Consider the following 19,099-nt stretch of genomic DNA (forward strand, 5'->3'; position numbering starts at 1 on the left):
TCTACCTTAAGTAACATAATCTTAATGTTATAGTTTGAACCAAAGAATATTTTTTTCATTACTGTAAACAGATGTTGATGAATGCACTTCAAATCCATGTACCAATGGTGACTGTGTCAATACACCTGGATCGTATTATTGCAAGTGCCATTCTGGGTTCCAAAGAACTCCTACCAAACAATCATGTATAGGTAAGTATAATTATTTCAATACAGTGACTGTAGCATTCATATTTGAACTTACACCTACTATCTCTGCAATTGGTGGTGCTGCACTTTAATTTTGCACGTCACAGGATGATAAAAGAGCCGATCCTTTGGGTGATGTTTAGAATATGTTGTGCTGTCCAGGGATAAAGCCTGTGGATTAATTTTAATATGAATTATATAATTATCTCCTTGTTGTGAGCTTTGGGCAGAACCACACTCTATTTAAACCGCCAGTAGCTTCAAGCTGCTAGTTATTTTGCATAACTACCCTTGTCTGTTGATTTGTCTGTGCAAAGTATATCTTTGTATCTCTGGTATTTAGTTCCTTATGTTAGCTAATTGTTCTGTTTGCGTCACAATTCTGTTCCTGACTTTAACATGCAGGTCATCCGGTTTGACGACCCTTCTCTCTGCCAGGTCACTCCACCAACCAGCAGCTTTCTCATGGACATTAGCCAAGGGGCCCTGTATGAGTCCTGATTTCTATATAGGGATGAAAGGGTTAAGGCTACAGTTCACATAGAAGTTTCTAAATGTAGTGGCTTGTGCAAAGCCTGTGCATGGAAGCCCTAATAAGAGCTGCTAGGCTAACGTCATTCCAGTGAATTTCCCCTTTATTCTCAAGTCCAGAATGCATAAAATTATATGAATGTATTCTAATAATAGTACTAAAATATTTTATGTAATTGATGGTTTATGAATGTGTAATAGGAAAGAAAAAGAAAAATTAAGGCCATAACAATAAAGTATACATTTCAGCTGCAAAGATGAGTATTGAAACTGATGGTATGCCAACAGATGTGTTTGAGAAAAAAGACCCATCAGTCCACTTAACCATGGCTCATACTGTCTTAATTCGCAATTAACTATTAATTATAAGCTGTTACCTAAACTACTAGAAGACCTAATTTGATCATCTCAGGCAATAGTACAGTGTCTTAAATAATTTGAGGAAGGTTTTAGATAATTTCACAATTGAGATCAGCCTCAAATTGGGTTTTGGCTTTACTGTATGAAACCTAGGCCTAGGAAAATAGAAAGTTTTGACCATAATCGTTAAGTTAGATACAAATTGAATAGTAATCACTTATAACTCATGCTGGAATGGCTTTGCCAGACATATGTTTATATATATTTTCTTTGTTGTGCAACTCAAATAGTTAGGCTTCAAAATATCCGCAGAGATCCAACAATTCCTGATACATGTTCTTGAGCTACGGTATTGAAAGTCCACCATCAATTCAAACACAAAGAATTTCTTTATTTACTCATATTCTTGAGGGGACCCCACTATTAAACTATTCTTTTTCCATTATGGAATAAATACTCTAAACGATCTTTTCTGGAACAATATCATGACTACATGTGATCACCTACATGACAGGTTTCAAATTTCTTGCACTTATTTTACAAATTCTTATAAGTACACCACAACTTTAATCCCTAATTCTCAGCTAACCTAACACTTATTTATTTATTCCTTCTCAATGGAATCATACATTATCAAATGGGCTGGTATGATGTATTTAGTCACACTTGATTGATTCAAATTCTCCTTCAGCTCTAGATAAGTGAAGGTTGCTGACTTCTTCCCTAAATGATGAAACGTAATGATCCCTTAAAACAAGATGATCTAACTTAACATAACAGATTGAAATGATCAGACTTCTCCAACATTGCATAAATAAGGAAACATTTCCACTCTTAACTATTCAATTTGCATTTTAACTGCAGCTGACTAGAGATGAGCAGATGGATCTACAGAAGATCAAGATTGAATTGAATTTCCTAATAAAATTTACAGTTTTCTAAAAAATGTTAACACTTGCGGATTTGATTCACAAGTTTGCAAAAAAAACATGCCCAGTACCATTTCCCACATTGCTGAAGCATCAACGAGCATGCTAATGTCTTTTGTGTGGCTGCACTGGCTTTACTATAAAGCCCTGCAACTATGACATCTAGCATATTATCATACCTTGTACAGTGGTGGTCAGTACCTGCATCATCAGCAGACTCATCACAGATTAGCGTACCCAGTAGAACACAGTTTGTATGGTATAATTTATTCCATCTCCAGAGTCACTGGGTAAGACACTCTCTTCTATAATGTGTAAGCTCTTATGATCAGCAGGGTCCTCTCTCACGTCTGTAGAGTGCAAGTTCTTATTGTGTCCAGCTGGGTTCTCTCTCTCTCACTCTCTCTCCTGCAGAGTGTAAGCTCTTATGGTCAGCAGGATCGTCTCTCTTCTGTAGTGTATAAACTCTTATAGTCAGCTGGGTTCTCTCTCTCTCACTCTATCTTCTGTAGAGTGTAAGCTTTCATGGTCAGCAGGATCCTCTCTCTTCTGTAATGGGTAAGCTCTCATGGTCAACAGGCTTCTCTCTTGTAATGTGTAAACTCCTATGATCAGTGCGGTCTTCTCTTTCCCTCTCCTATAGAGTGTAAGCTCTTAAGGTCAGTGGGGTTCCCTCTCATATCCTCACTTGTATTTTCCAAGCATTTACAAGCTTTCCACTATTGAAATTCCGACAGATTTATTCACCTCAAATCAAATTTTTGAGGAAAATTTCTTGAAACCAGTGTAATCGAATTTCAAAATATCCGCTCATCTCTACAGCTGACTGTTGCTATATAAAGTAGAACTGTCTTATTATTATACAAGCATTGTGAAATGAAATTAAAATAAGCTTTTAATGTTCTTATAGACGTCATTGAGTCTCCTGTTCTCCTGGGGCTGTTGTCGCAAATACTATTTACCACTAGCAAATCCTCCCCTCTGTAATTCAGAAAATATTAAAGGGAACCTGTCAGGTCCCCTATGCCCTCCAATCCAGCAACATTGGGTGTTACGAGGGGGACCCGGGGAAGCGTGCCAAGATGGGGAATGGACAGCTTCCGCCGGTCAAGGTCCACTGTGCGGTGTAAGGGACCGCTGCTATGGTGGGTGAAGAGTGAGCGGGTTGCTGCTAGCGATCGTCTGGAATGTCACAGACGATCTACGTACACCGGTCTGCCCTAACCCGTGAGGGTTGTATGGCAGGGATCACACGGCTCGGTGTACCTGTTGCACGGGGAAGCACAGAGGTGCCCACGCACGTGTGCCAGTGGAAATCACGAGAATATGGCACGAGGGTAGCACAGAGGTGCCCACGCACGTGTGCTTTCAATAACCAGGTGAGTCCGGTGGAGACTCGAGGAGCTCACCTGGAACAGGAACACGGCCTGTCGAAGGAGCTACAGGGACACGGCCTGCAAACCAGGTGCTGCCTAAGCAGCAAGGGCCAAGCCCACGGAAGACGATAATGCCTGAGCAGTGGCGTGGCAGCACGCTGCCAGACATCCAAACATAGAAGGACGGTCGCGCGCCGCCATGATGGCAGGAGGAGCTTTTAAGGAGGTGTCGCTCCAGCCAAGGGCGGGCGCGAGGCGGAGATGACGGACTTGACCCAATCAGGATCCACGACGTCCCAGTCTGGCCAGTCAGGATTCACCACGTCACCAGCCTCGTCATCAAGCCGTGTGACGTGAGTGGGCGAATCAGGACCCACCAAGCATTGCACATGCTCACCCTCCTGCCTCTGGGAAATAGAGGCGGGATCCTCGGTCTCACAATGTGTAGAGATAACGGGAGTCTCACTGCTTCCCTGAGCAGAAAACCTCTGCACATTGCGCAACCTCACAGACCTTCGGGGCTGCTGAGCAGGAGGAGCCGTGGCAGGCAAGGAATGGGAGACCGCCTCATTTCTTGCAACAGGAGTACCACTAGGTGTCACCCTTGTGCTGCCTCTCTGAGGAGGTTTCTCCTGCACTCTGCGCAGTCTGGCAGACCTTTGGCACTGCTGAGCAGGAGCGCTCGTGGCAGGCAAGGAGACTGCCTCATTCCTTGCCACAGGAGAGCCACGAGGTGTAACAATTGGGGCTGTATGCCACAATTCCCTGCCTAACCAGCCCAGTATAATACTATTCCCTAACCTGAATGTTTTAAAAAAACTACTTATAAAACTCACTTTCCCTATGCTAACTAGGCCTGTGACTAGCCCTGACTAATCAACCCTCTTTCTGTGTTGCCATGATAACATGATTTCCATGAGCTGGCATCACAGCCAGCTCCTGAAAATCTTGTGCATGCATGTGGCTCATTTTGACCACGTCATTGTACCTTTGAAGGAGGGTGTATGCTTCCAGTCTTTAATAGGCGCACTCTGGATGACTAGACGCTTAAAAGACATGTATGTGAGCTGGCTTCTGAACTGTCGGTCTTGCGCAGTGTACCTAATAAAGCCAGAAAGCGTCCACCCTGCTACTGAGGCAAAATGACGAGGCTGAAATGAGCCACGTAAGCTTTCCAGGTGCTGGCGCAGACGGTTTATAAGTAGATTTTTTAAAATAATAATTTTTATTCACTTATATTGCGCTATTAATTCCATAGCACTTTACATACATCAGCAACACTGTCCCCATTGGGGCTCACAATCTAACTTCCCTATCTTTGGAGTGTGGGAGGAAACCGGCTGAAACCCACTCAAACATTGGGAGAATATACAAACTCCTTGCAGATGTTGTCCTTGGTGGGATTTGAACTCAGGATCCCAGTGCTACAAGACTGCAATGCTAACCACTGAGCTACTCATAAATGTTCATATTAGTGAATAGCGTTATACAGGGCTGGGTAGGCACAGAATTTGGACATACAGCTATGAATGCTGCTGGGTTGGAGGACATAGGGGACCTGACATGTTTCCTTTAAGTTGACCCTTTAAAATGCAGACTCCTATCTGAAGTTGAAATATAGCACAAAATTACATATTAATTATCTGCAAGGACCTCACCTGGAAGGGACCATTATTTAGTCTTTTGAGCTCACATAGGTACTAAATTATCTTCTATTAATATTCCTTTAGTGCAATGGAAAGTTAATTCTCTTGATTTTTTTATCTGTTTTATTTTTTTGTATTGTTACTTTATTTGTAGACACTCATGTATCATTACAGTGAAAAAAATGTTTTTTAGATAACTGATTATGTACATTAAATTATATATTTGTAAAAGGTTTTTTTCTTTGGCTGAAACAAGTTTAAAAAAGAGCTCCGAGTCTAGCAATACAATGACTCACAATGAAAAGTATCGGAAAGATGAGGTTACTGTTAATATAGTAAAAGACATAATACAATTTCAAAACCACAATCATCCCATAACTCAAGCAAAGGTTATATTATAACCACACATTAAGTTTTCATTCTTCATCCTTCTGCTCAAATACAATTCATGTAGTCTTCTAAGTTCCAGCCAATTTATTCCACATTTATACCATTTATATCTATACACTTTCAAAGATCAATTAAAGGGGTTGTCTGAGACTTTAACATTGATAGTCTATCTTTAGGATAGATTGTCAATGTCTGATTGGTGAAGGTGTGACACTCGGCACACCATCCAATCCGCTGTTTCTGATGCTAAAACCGATTGGAACTACTCAGTTGTGGAGCTGCACAGGATAGCTCCTTCAACTGCATAGTGACCATGGCTGGGTAGTGAATATCCGCCCCCTATTTATATCAATAAGGGGGTTGTGCAGTAGCTGGTCACAGTCACTATTCTGTCGTCAGATCTGTGCTGAGCAATTCCGCAACTGAGTAGCTCTAGCCGGTGGCAGCACTGCACCCCCACCAATCAAATATTGATGACTTATCGAAAGGATAGACCGTTAATGTCCCGGACAACCTTTTTAATGTTTATAGTCTACTTGATATAATAGTCAATTCTTATTTGAATTATCATTACTTTCCTTTCAAAACTGTATTAGATTATTATTTGCTTCTTGTAGAAATTGTAGTTCAATTGTCAATTAGGAATAGTGCACGCACGCATGATACAATGAGCTGGATGCTTATTTTATTTCATTCAGATTTGTTAAAATGTAAAAATATTTTCATATCACACAGATATTGATGAGTGCATTCAAAATGGCGTCCTCTGCAAACATGGCCGGTGTGTAAACACTGAAGGAAGCTTCCAATGTATTTGCAATGCTGGATTTGAGCTAACTTCTGATGGAAAGAATTGTGCAGGTAAAAAGTGCTCATGTGTGGAAAAAATACAGTAATAACTATACAAGCACTCATCAAAAAAATAAATAAGGTATATTGACCATCATAAAATATATTAGTAATAGTGATGAGCGAGTACTAAAAAGCTCGGGTGCTCGAAGCTCGGGCCGAGCCTCCCAAGATACTCGTGTACTCGGCCCGAGCAACGAGCCCAATGTTATCCTATGGGAGACCCGAGTATTTTTGTGAAATGACCCCCCGGCAGCATGTAGAAACCCTAAAAATGTCACAAAAGTCTCAGAAGAGTGCTCAAGTGACATGGCAACAGCATGGGGAAGACCCCTTGAAGCATTTATCACTCAAAAGTCACAGCTGTGAACAATTTTGTCCACGTTTCACGCCATTTTTACGGACTCACCAGAAAACCTTCCAAAATGACCCCAAAATGATTTTTCATGGCAGAAATGTTAATGGCACATACCCAATAGTGAGATAGAGCTGGTGTATGTTACTTTTTGAGATTAATACATGAAAGATTTTACGTGAAAACATTGTGTGGCACTCCGATGTCCCTGAGAAGAGACGTACATGAAGGCCTCTTGAGTCTAATGTGCCCATTTTGAGGAAGTGAGTCTTTGTAGTATTTTCCTTTGCCAGGGCAGTCCAAAATTGTGAGGTTCACCAATGCCCCTGCATACAGACGTGCATGAGGGCCTGTAAACCTGAAGTGCCCATTGTAAGGAAGTGGGTCTATTGTAGTATAGCCCTTAGGCAGGGCAGCCAAAAATTGGGAGGCTCCACATTGTCCCTGGATAGAGACGTGCATGATGGCCTGTAAACCTGAAGTGCCCATTGTCAGGAAGTGGGTGTATTATAGTATAGCCCTTAGGCAGGGCAGCCAAAAATTGGGAGACTCCACATTGTCCCTGGATAGAGACGTGCATGATGGCCTGTAAACCTGAAGTGCCCATTGGAAGGAAGTGGGTCTATTGTAGTATAGCCCTTAGGCAGGGCAGCCAAAAATTGGGAGGCTCCACGTTGTCCCTGGATAGAGACGTGCATGAGGGCCTGTAAACCTGAAGTGCCCATTGGAAGGAAGTGGGTCTATTGTAGTATAGCCCTTAGGCAGGGCAGCCAAAAATTGGGAGGCTCCACGTTGTCCCTGGATAGAGACGTGCATGAGGGCCTGTAAACCTGAAGTGCCCATTGTCAGGAAGTGGGTGTATTATAGTATAGCCCTTAGGCAGGGCAGCCAAAAATTGGGAGGCTCCACATTGTCCCTGGATAGAGACGTGCATGATGGCCTGTAAACCTGAAGTGCCCATTGTAAGGAAGTGGGTCTATTGTAGTATAGCCCTTAGGCAGGGCAGCCAAAAATTGGGAGGCTCCACGTTGTCCCTGGATAGAGACGTGCATGAGGGCCTGTAAACCTGAAGTGCCCATTGGAAGGAAGTGGGTCTATTGTAGTATAGCCCTTAGGCAGGGCAGCCAAAAATTGGGAGGCTCCACGTTGTCCCTGGATAGAGACCTGTTAGGTTCTTAGTGCCTCCGTGCTTGCATTTAAAAACCGCACGTGTGTGCCTGTTGGTGGCAGCTTTCCGCTGCATTTGTGTGAGTTTTGCAAAAACTTGGATATAACGCACAAGTCTAGTGAATACACATCAGCACAGCATTGCAAAATGCGCAAGGGTGTTGTCAACGAACAAGGAAGTGGACGTGATGGTGGTGCAGGCAGAGACCGAGGTTGTGTGCAAGCTCTAATTTCGCCACAACAAAGGGCCACATCTAGTCGCTCGCACGTCCTGTCCCAAATTCTTGGGGACCGCAGCAGTACACCGCTCTTGAACCAAGACCAGTGTCAACAGGTTGTTAGTTGGATAGCGGATAATGCTTCCAGTCAGATTGGCACCACCACAAACACTCTGTCTTCCACACGGTCAAGTGTCAGTAGCCGTGATACTGCACCGCACATTTCATAACCTGATCCTCCTTCCTACCACCAGGCCGAGTACACGTCCACGGACATTACTGATCCCACACTTGGACACTCGGAAGAGCTGTTCGTTCACGTTTCCATTCACAAATTCTGGCCTCTCGCCAGCTCCTGTTGAAGTGGGCCATGACGAGATTGTATGTACAGATGCCCAAATATTTGAGCAGCCACGTTCTCACGAAGTTGGCAACGTGTCTCAACAAGGGGTGGACGATGATGAGACACAATTGTCAGGAAGTCAGGAGGAGGAGCAGGGCGCGGAAGAGGAAGACGACGTGGTGGATGATCCAGTAACTGACCCAACCTGGCAGGAGGATATGCAGAGCGAGGACAGCAGTGCACAGGGGGAGGGAGGCGTAGCATCCCAACAGGCAGTAAGAAGCAGAGTGGTGGCCACAGGCAGACGTCAGGCAACTGTTCCCCGGAACAACACGACACAAGGTGCCTGTACAAATGTTAGGTCTTCCCGAGTCTGGCTGTAATACTATTGTATGTATTGAGGATTTCGATTGCGTTAGGGCAATGACAACCAGAGACGAGTTCTTGGTGCAAGACGTTTATAATATGCAACCAGCAAATATGTACATAAACGGAACAAAAACACAGTAGAACATAAATACAGGAAATACCTTCCAGGGACGGAGCGAAAGGGAATTCCCGGGACCGCGCACCGGACTCCCCCAGGGAGACCACCAAGAGCGAACCCCTATACAGGGACTGTCTGGCAATCACCCCAGAAGCCCTAAATGCGCAGCAGCCGGGACACAAAAGGGCAATAGGTAAGTCCAAAAATGTCCGTACGTGATGTGAGTCCAGAGTGGTATTAAACAGAAGGAACCGGGCAGAAGTGCCGAGCAAAGACGGCAAACGGAGTCCGGGCACAGCTAGATGATACCAGATGAAGTCCAGAGTCGGTGTCGGTTGTTTTCCAAGAGGATCCGAATAACAATCAGGAACCAAAAGCAGCAGGGCAGGAGCACACAGGAAGCAGTATACTCAGGCACTGGACTAAGCTTTAGGGGCGGCTTTTAAACAGATGGACAGGAAGTAGGGCAACAGAACAGAAAACTCCATGTTAACAAAGGGCAAGCTCTTTCAAAAGAAAACTGGAAAACCCGGAACTCTGACACTGGCAGTTTTTTAAGTTGGCTCCAGATGATTCTAAAAAGGCCATTTGCAACACCTGCCATGCCAGCATCAGCAGGGGTACCAAAACTAGCAGCCTGACCACCACCAGCATGATCAGGCACATGTCAGCCAAGCACCCGACTTTGTGGGAAGTACAACAGAGTCGAGGAGCAGTGCTTGCTGATGTCACTGCTACGTCTTCGCTGGTTGTGCATGCGAGCCAATCCCCTGTCCATGCTGCCTGCGAACAAGCCTCCTCCACTCCTGCACCTGCAGTTGCCTACGCAGAAAGAACACCATCATCAAGCACGTCCTTGTCCCAGCGCAGCGTTCAGTTATCCATTCAGCAAACCTTTGAACGCAGGCGCAAATACACTGCCAACACCCCACATGCCACAGTTCTAAATGCTAACATTTCGCGACTGCTTGCGCTGGAAATGTTGCCTTTTAGGCTAGTTGAGACAGAAGCATTCCGCGACCTGATGGTGGCAGCTGTCCCACGTTACTCGGTCCACAGCCGCCACTATTTCTCCCGGTGTGCCGTCCCCGCATTGCATAACCACGTGTCACAAAACATCACACGTGCCCTGAACAACGCTGTTTCAGCCAAAGTCCACCTAACCACAGACACGTGGACAAGTGCATGTGGGCAAGGCCGCTACATCTCGTTGACGTCACACTGGGTTAATATTGTGCAAGCTGGGACCCAGTCTGAGCGAGGGACGGAACACGTACTTCACACACCAAGTTTTGCAGGCCCTACCTCAGTCAGGGTTTCACACACACTCTACAGCTCCGGAATGTCATGCTCCTCAGCCTCCTCCTCCTCCTACGCATCCTGATCCACTTTACCCTCCACACCAGTCCCAAGCTGGAAGTGTCGCGGGCGGAGGAGGGGACGGTGCGCTCTCCCACTGCTCGGGTCCGGCTGACGCTGCTCTACGGCTGCTGCTGCTCGTTGGCTCGAGCGATGGCCGGATCCCGGGGACTCGAGCGGCGCTACTCGCCCGTGAGTGAAAAGGGGTGGTTTGGGTTTTGGGGATATTGTCCGTGACGCCACCCACGGTTGTGGTGATTGTGTGGACACCACCGCTGCTCTGGACGGGGATCACGGGAGCCTGTGACAGGGAGCAGCTTTGTTGTTATTTCTCCCCTCCGTGGGTAGGGGGGTTGGTTGTCCCGGGGCCTGGTGATGGGGTAGAGATGGATGACAGGCGGGTTGCGGGGCCTGATGAGGTGCAGGGTCGCAGGGGCAGCGCTGTGCCGCACGACACGGAGGTACTCACTCAGCCCAATGATGATGACACAGTTCACGGTAAAACAAGTGGCTGGATGGACGGGTCACTCGGACGGCTGCGGTTGTTCCTCCCTGCAGGTTAGTGATGACTGTCTCTCCCTGCACCTAAGTTAAGTGTTGGTAGTGATGGTTTCCCAACGGTAACCCGCTCCCCGACCTGGATATGGGCCGGAGGAGCCCCTTTTGCCCACAGGCGCTGGCCCTGGGAGACGGTTGCCCTTGGCGGTGGCGGTGTCTCCCCTTCACGGTTGTACGGTTGCCTTCTATCTGGACTTGGCTGTTTGGAAACCCTGAGGTTCCCTTCACTAACGGATTTGGCAAATTCACGGCGACACCAAGCCTTGCCGGGATCCGAAAGTCCTCTGCCAATGGTGCTGGCTTCTCTTTGTATACCGGTCCGGTACGGCCGGGTCACCACCCGTCCACGGTCCTTACGGCAGACTCCAATCGGCCTCCACTGCAGACGGTCACCACATCCTGCCAACCTTGCTGTCCTGTCCGGGCCACACACCCGGACCAACTTCAGGCTCTTTGCTGTCACTTTTCTCCTCTCTACTACTTTCCTCCTTCCACTTCCTTAGCTTAACTCTCACTGCCTGTGTTTTCCCTCCTCCTCGGTGGGTGGAGACCAACCGCCTGGCTCCACACCCTGGTGTGGACAACAGCCCCTGGGGAAGGCAACAAGGATTTTGTGTTTTGACTATGATATGCCTGCAGGGAGTGTGGGGTGTTTAAGTGTTGTGCTCTGTGGCCCCTGGCTTGTCCAGGGCGACACAGAAGCACTGCAGCACTGCCTCGGCGAAGCGGCAACAGGCAGTGCTGAAGCTAATCTGCATAGGTGACAAACCCCACAATGCAGAAGAGGTGTGGACAGCTCTGAAACAACAGGCAGATCACTGGCTCACAACTCTGAACCTAAAGCCAGGAAAGGTCGTGTGTGACAATGGCCGGAACCTGGTGGCGGCTTTGAGGCGAGGCCAGCTGACACATGTTCCATGCGTGGCCCATGTGCTCAACCTCGTGGTTCAGCGGTTTCTAAAGTCATACTCAGAGCTGTCTGATCTGCTGGTAAAAGTTCGCCGCCTGTCTGCACATTTTCGAAAGTCACCTACTGCTTCAGCCGGCCTTGCCGGCTTAAGACGCCGTTTGCATCTTCCGGCACACAGACTGGTGTGTGATGTCCCCACGCGTTGGAATTCAACTCTGCACAAGTTGGTCAGGATATGTGAGCAGAAGAGGGCAGTTGTTGAGTACCTGCATCACCTAAGCTGTCGGGAAATGGGTCAAACTCCACACATAACACCTGAGGAGTGGAGATGGATGTCCGACCTATGCACCATCCGCCAAAACTTTGAGGACTCCACCAAGATGGTGAGCGGCGATGACGACATTATTAGTGTCACCATACAGCTTCTCTGCCTTCTAAAATGGTCTCTGCTCAAAAAACAACCATGATGCATTGCAGGCGGAGCGCGATGAGTTTGAACAAGAAACAGTAGTGGGTGTGGGTGATGATAACACACAGCCCAGCCTCGTCTCATCACAACGTGCAGTGGAGGACTATGACGAGGAGGAGGATGAAGACATGGAGCAACTCTCTGGCCAAATTGAGGATATGACATGCAGTCATATCCTCGGTTCAGCGTGGCTGGCCAGAGGACAGGGTAGATGATGAGGAGGAGGAGGAGGAGGACAGCATGTTCAGTCATCGTGTTGGTCAGGATACTGAAGTGATGGCTGTTAAGAGTCTGGCACACATGGCTGACTTTATGGTAAGCTGCCTGTCTCGTGACCCTCGCGTTAAGAACATCTTGGCCGACAATCATTACTGGTTGGTAACACTGTTAGACCCACGCTAAAAGGAGAACTTTATGTCTCTTATTCCCGAGGCGGAGAGGTCAGGCAAAATGCAGCAGTTCCAGAAGGCCATAGTCACGGAAGTAGGCAAAGCATTCCCCTCACAAAACGCTAGCGGCATAGGTCAGGAATCAGTGGACAACCAAGGCGTACAGCCGAGAGGGGCACAAGTCCAATCCGCCAGAGGTAGGGGAACAGTCTTTAAGATGTGGGACAGTTTTCTCAGCCCCTCACATACCACAGCCCCTGAGGTGAGGGGTAGTGCCACAAGAAATCCTAAGTTTGGCCAGATGCTCAAGGAGTACCTTGCAGATCAAACAACTGTACTCCGACATTCCTCTGTGCCTTACAATTAATGTGTATCCAAGCTGGACACGTGGCATGAATTGGCTCTCTACGCCTTGGAAGTCCTGGCCTGCCCTGCCGCTAGCGTTTTGTCAGAGCGTGTTTTTAGTGCCGCAGGTGGAATCATTACAGATAAACGCACCCGCCTGTCAACTGTAAATGCTGACAGGCTGACTCTGATCAAGATGAACAAGGGTTGGATTTGGCCAGACTTCACCACACACACCAACAGCAAATTACAGCGGAATTTAAAGTTTGTAACGGGAATTTGCCATGTACCTCCACTCACCCATGGTAACACACTTCTGGACTTTGGCTAATCGCTGGACTGCTCCTCCTTCTCCTCATGCGCCATCATGGTGACCGTTACAATAGTTAAGCCGTTGTTTCAGGTATACCCCCGGTGGTAAATTTTTTCGCCCATTCTTTCTGAATGGGCATTACAACGACAGGAGACCCGCTCCTTTGCAATGGGAACAATGTTTTGAGGCCCTCATGCACATCTCTATCCAGGGACAATGTGGAGCCTCCCAATTTTTGGCTGCCCTGCCTAAGGGCTATACTACAATAGACCCACTTCCTTACAATGAGCACTTCATGTTTACAGGCCATCATGCACGTCTCTATCCAGGGACAATATGGAGCCTGACGCTGCCACCGACTGCCACACACATGCTGTTTTTAAATGCAAGCACGGACGCAATAAGAACCTAACTGGTTTTTAGGAGCGACAATTACTGAGAAGTCTGACACTATCAGACACTGCTGACTGACGTGTATTATACACTAGACTTGTGCGTTATATAATAGTTTGTGCAAAACGCGCACCTGTACGCTGCCACCGACTGCCACACACGTGCTGTTTTTAAATGCAAGCACGGACGCAATAAGAACCTAACTGGCTTTTAGGAGCGACAATTACTGAGAAGTCTGACACTATCAGACACTGCTGACTGACGTGTATTATACACTAGACTTGTGCGTTATATAATAGTTTGTGCAAAACGCGCACCTGTACGCTGCCACCGACAGACACACACGTGCTGTTTTTAAATGCAAGCACGGACGCAATAAGAACCTAACTGGTTTTTAGGAGCGACAATTACTGAGAAGTCTGACACTATCAGACACTGCTGACTGACGTGTATTATACACTAGACTTGTGCGTTATATAATAGTTTGTGCAAAACGCGCACCTGTACGCTGCCACCGACTGCCACACACGTGCTGTTTTTAAATGCAAGCACGGACGCAATAAGAACCTAACTGGTTTTTAGGAGCGACAATTACTGAGAAGTCTGACACTATCAGACACTGCTGACTGACGTGTATTATACACTAGACTTGTGCGTTATATAATAGTTTGTGCAAAACGCGCACCTGTACGCTGCCACCGACAGACACACACGTGCTGTTTTTAAATGCAAGCACGGACGCAATAAGAACCTAACTGGTTTTTAGGAGCGACAATTACTGAGAAGTCTGACACTATCAGACACTGCTGACTGATGTGTATTATACACTAGACTTGTGCGTTATATAATAGTTTGTGCAAAACGCGCACCTGTACGCTGCCACCGACAGACACACACGTGCTGTTTTTAAATGCAAGCACGGACGCAATAAGAACCTAACTGGTTTTTAGGAGCGACAATTACTGAGAAGTCTGACACTATCAGACACTGCTGACTGACGTGTATTATACACTAGACTTGTGCGTTATATAATAGTTTGTGCAAAACGCGCACCTGTACGCTGCCACCGACTGCCACACACGTGCTGTTTTTAAATGCAAGCACGGACGCAATAAGAACCTAACTGGTTTTTAGGAGCGACAATTACTGAGAAGTCTGACACTATCAGACACTGCTGACTGACGTGTATTATACACTAGACTTGTGCGTTATATAATAGTTTGTGCAAAACGCGCACCTGTACGCTGCCACCGACAGACACACACGTGCTGTTTTTAAATGCAAGCACGGACGCAATAAGAACCTAACTGGTTTTTAGGAGCGACAATTACTGAGAAGTCTGACACTATCAGACACTGCTGACTGACGTGTATTATACACTAGACTTGTGCGTTATATAATAGTTTGTGCAAAACGCGCACCTGTACGCTGCCACCGACAGACACACACGTGCTGTTTTTAAATGCAAGCACGGACGCAATAAGAACCTAACTGGTTTTTAGGAGCGACAATTACTGAGAAGTCTGACACTATCAGACACTGCTGACTGACGTGTATTATACACTAGACTTGTGCGTTATATAATAGTTTGTGCAAAACGCGCACCTGTACGCTGCCACCGACAGACACACACGTGCTGTTTTTAAATGCAAGCACGGACGCAATAAGAACCTAACTGGTTTTTAGGAGCGACAATTACTGAGAAGTCTGACACTATCAGACACTGATGACTGACGTGTATTATACACTAGACTTGTGCGTTATATAATAGTTTGTGCAAAACGCGCACCTGTACGCTGCCACCGACTGCCACACACGTGCTGTTTTTAAATGCAAGCACGGACGCAATAAGAACCTAACTGGTTTTTAGGAGCGACAATTACTGAGAAGTCTGACACTATCTGGACTGTTTTAGACTGTGTACACCAGCCCCAGATATGATGAAGGCTGGTATACGGTCACCACTAGGAATGGCTATATACCCTGCCTGCCTGCCTGCCTGCCTGTATACTGCTACAATAGTCCTGACAAGGACTCTTCTGGTCACTAGCCTGTATTCCGACCTGGCTATACCCTGCCTGTATATAGCAACAATAGTCCTGAGAAGGACTCTGCTACTGTACTCCGACCTGGCTATACCCTGCCTGCCTGTATACAACTAGAATAGTCCTGAGAAGGACTTTTGGTCACACTGTTTGCAGCCCTGCAACTGAAAAAGCTATAAAGGGCCGCAAAGCTTTCCCTGAATCAGCGACACTCTCCCTGCACTCACTGTCTGGATAGCTGTGAGCAGAGCACAGCGCGCCGGCCGGTATAAAGGCTCGGTCACGCTGTGCAGGCCGGCCAATCACTGCAATTCCACAACTAACAGGGCTGTGGCATTGCAGTGGTCTGCCAGCCAATCCCTGCATGAGGGCTGGCTCTCAAAAGAGCGCCAACATGCAGAAATGAAGACCACGAGTACAGCACGAGTATCGTGAGATTACTCGGTCCCCGCCGAGCAGCCCGAGTACAGCGATACTCGTGCAAGTACCGAGTAGTTACAAGCATGCTCGCTCATCACTAATTAGTAACAGTCATTTATATAATTGTCTACATGGTGTGATAAATGGTTGGTAACTACTGCAATTCTCCAAGCAACATGGTCAATTTCAGTGAGCATTCTCAAAATGATTGAATTCAGTTGCTACCGTTTTTTTTGGTAAACACTTGAGTATAGTAAAGAGATCTGTCCAGTGGCCATGTTAGTAGCCTGAGTCCACCAGACAGAGTTCTACATACCTGTTGCTCCCTGTCAGTATCCCTAGCATATCTTCCTTTTAGTATGGTTGGCACAACGTCATGCCTGTCACACCACATCATTGATCTGGCAGTTAGGATGAAGTTTGTAGACCTCCACTCCAGTGGACTACTGACAAGGGCGCTGGACCAAAGTCCTACGAATCTATTAGCTCAATTCTAACAGTCATAGCAAACATTGACACGTTGTTATGGCTCATTGTTATGGTAAACCGCAGCGTCAATGCATTGTCTAAAGCTGGTGTCACACATAACGACGACGACAACGACGTCGCTGCTACGTCACCATTTTCTGTGACGTTGCAGCGACGTCCCGTCGCTGTCGCTGTGTGTGACATCCAGCAACGACCTGGCCCCTGCTGTGAGGTCGCCGGTCGTTGCTGAATGTCCAGCTTCATTTTTTGGTCGTCACTCTCCCGCTGTGACACACACATTGCTGTGTGTGACAGCGAGAGAGCGACGAAATGAAGCGATCAGGAGCCGGCACTGGCAGCTGCGGTAAGCTGTAACCAGCGTAAACATCGGGTAACCAAGGGAAGACCTTTCCCTGGTTACCCGATGTTTACGCTGGTTACCAGCCTCCGCTCTTGCTGCCAGTGCCGGCTCCTGCACTGTGACATGTGGCTGCAGTACGCATCGGGTAATTAACCCGATGTATACTGTAGCAAGGAGAGCAAGGAGCCAGCGCTAAGCAGTGCGCGCGGCTCCTTGCTCTCTGCACTGTGACATGTAGCTGCAGCACACATCGGGTTAATTAACCCGATGTGTACTGTACTTAGGAGAGCAAGGAGCCAGCGCTAAGCGCGGCTCCCTGCTCTCTGCACATGTAGCGACGTTATGATCGCTGCTGCTTCTGCTGTGTTTGACAGCTAAGCAGCGATCATAACAGCGACTTACAAGGTCGCTGTTACGTCACTGAAAATGGTGACGTAACAGCGACGTCGTTGTTGCTGTCGCTTAGTGTGACACCAGCTTAACAATATAACTTACAATCCTCAAATAACCTGTCACATCTCAACATCCTATTTACCTGTAGATATAGGGTTAATTTGCTAGTGAATAGCATTTAATTCCTTCCGGGCTGCTTTATTCCAGCAGTGACTACATAGAGAAAATTAAGTTTTATTCCCCCTGCAGCCACTCACTTTCATTCATTGGGCAGTGTAGGGAGCGTTTATAGTCACTGCTCACTACACAGTGCACACTACCTATCACTGTACAGGGAGTTGAATACTGTAGCCACTCCCTGTAACCGCCCGATGCCTGAAAGAGCAGCTGCAGTGAAAATAATACTTAATTTTTTCCCTGCAGCTTCAATAAAGCAGCCAGGCATCATTTTAAAAGCTATTTTCCTACAGAACACCCCTATATCTGCAGCTATATAGTGTTTCAGGACCTGACAGGTTCTCTTTAAACTTATATAGTCACTTTTGCTAATACAAAACTACTCTATTCTAAAATGAACTGTTTTTTCGCCATTTCATTAATTACATAACCTAGTCTTGGACAGTCGACTGCATCATGTTTTTATTATTTTATTAGATAGCATCTCTAGACTGCATGGCCAATTGAAGGCAGCTTTTAACATAGTTTAAACCGTAGTATAGACAGATGATATCAAACATATGCAAACGGATGAAATGGTTCTTGTGTGGGATGCAAGATAATCAAGTTCTGTGTGCATGGCATAAATATAATTGTTTGCATCACTGACCTCTTATTTAAAAATGATAAAACCTAGAAAAAAATACATTTAGTATCTTTACAGTATTAGTGAGGTTGTCAATAGGTTGAATAGTAAATTGCTTTGATATATCATACTAAACATAACATCTTTATATTTGAATGATTAAAAAAGCTCCTTTGCAAGTAAAGCAGAAAGGGTTAGAGACAGTCGCATAAAAAGTGTACAATGGGCCCTGATGCCTGTTAGTCAGATATAAGGGCTCTACTAAAGTTTTAAATCCTACAAAGACATGTGTCCCCCCCCCTCCCATTATGTAGCAATCCCCATCCTGTACTCATGTCCCCTGGTATATACAGTATGTACCCCATTCTGGTATTTACATCCCCCTATCATGGTATATATGTCCCCCATCCTAGTATGTATGTCCCCAATCATGGTCCCATTCTGGGATATATATATATATATATATATATATATATATATATAAAATTTCCCATCCTTCTTTATATATCTCCCATCCTAGTATATATATTCCTCGTTCTGTTATTCATGTCCCTCATCCTAGAGCCATCCTGGTATATATGTCTCCCATGCTGGTATATATGTCCCCATCCTGGTAAATACATCCCCCATCCTGATATATAAGTCCCCATCCTGGAATATACGTGCCCCATCCTGGTATATTTGTCGCCCGTCCTGATATGCATGTCCCCTCACCTGGACCGATCCTGGTATATATCTCCCCCATCCTGATATATTTGTCCCCATACTGGTGTATATATATATATATATATATATATATATATCCCCATCCTGGTATATATGTCTTTATCCTGTGACCCTTCCTGGTATAATTCTACTCACCTCCCACTGCCCTGTCGCTGGATGCATACCTTACTACATTGCTGCAAGGAGCTGGCAGCTGACATTTGCATGCGCACTATGGCGCATTATGTCATTGACATGCACTCCCAGTTACAGCATGCCGACGTCAACTGCCAGCCTCTGAGTGCCTGGCAGCTTGTCCATTGATACACG

General features: G+C 46.3%; 1 protein-coding gene across 1 annotated transcript in view; it reads left to right on the forward strand.

Annotated features, from left to right (window-relative positions):
- Positions 1 to 19,099, forward strand: part of FBN2 (fibrillin 2) — a 415,749-nt gene that overhangs the window by 191,434 nt on the left and 205,216 nt on the right. The window contains exons 12-13 of the mRNA XM_075324675.1: positions 72 to 191; positions 6,156 to 6,281. Of these exons, the coding sequence (XP_075180790.1) occupies positions 72 to 191; positions 6,156 to 6,281 (246 nt within the window). The remainder of the gene's footprint in view (positions 1 to 71; positions 192 to 6,155; positions 6,282 to 19,099) is intronic.

The sequence above is a fragment of the Anomaloglossus baeobatrachus genome, chromosome 1 (genome assembly GCF_048569485.1).
Source record: "Anomaloglossus baeobatrachus isolate aAnoBae1 chromosome 1, aAnoBae1.hap1, whole genome shotgun sequence".
NCBI classification, from domain to species: Eukaryota; Metazoa; Chordata; class Amphibia; order Anura; family Aromobatidae; genus Anomaloglossus; species Anomaloglossus baeobatrachus.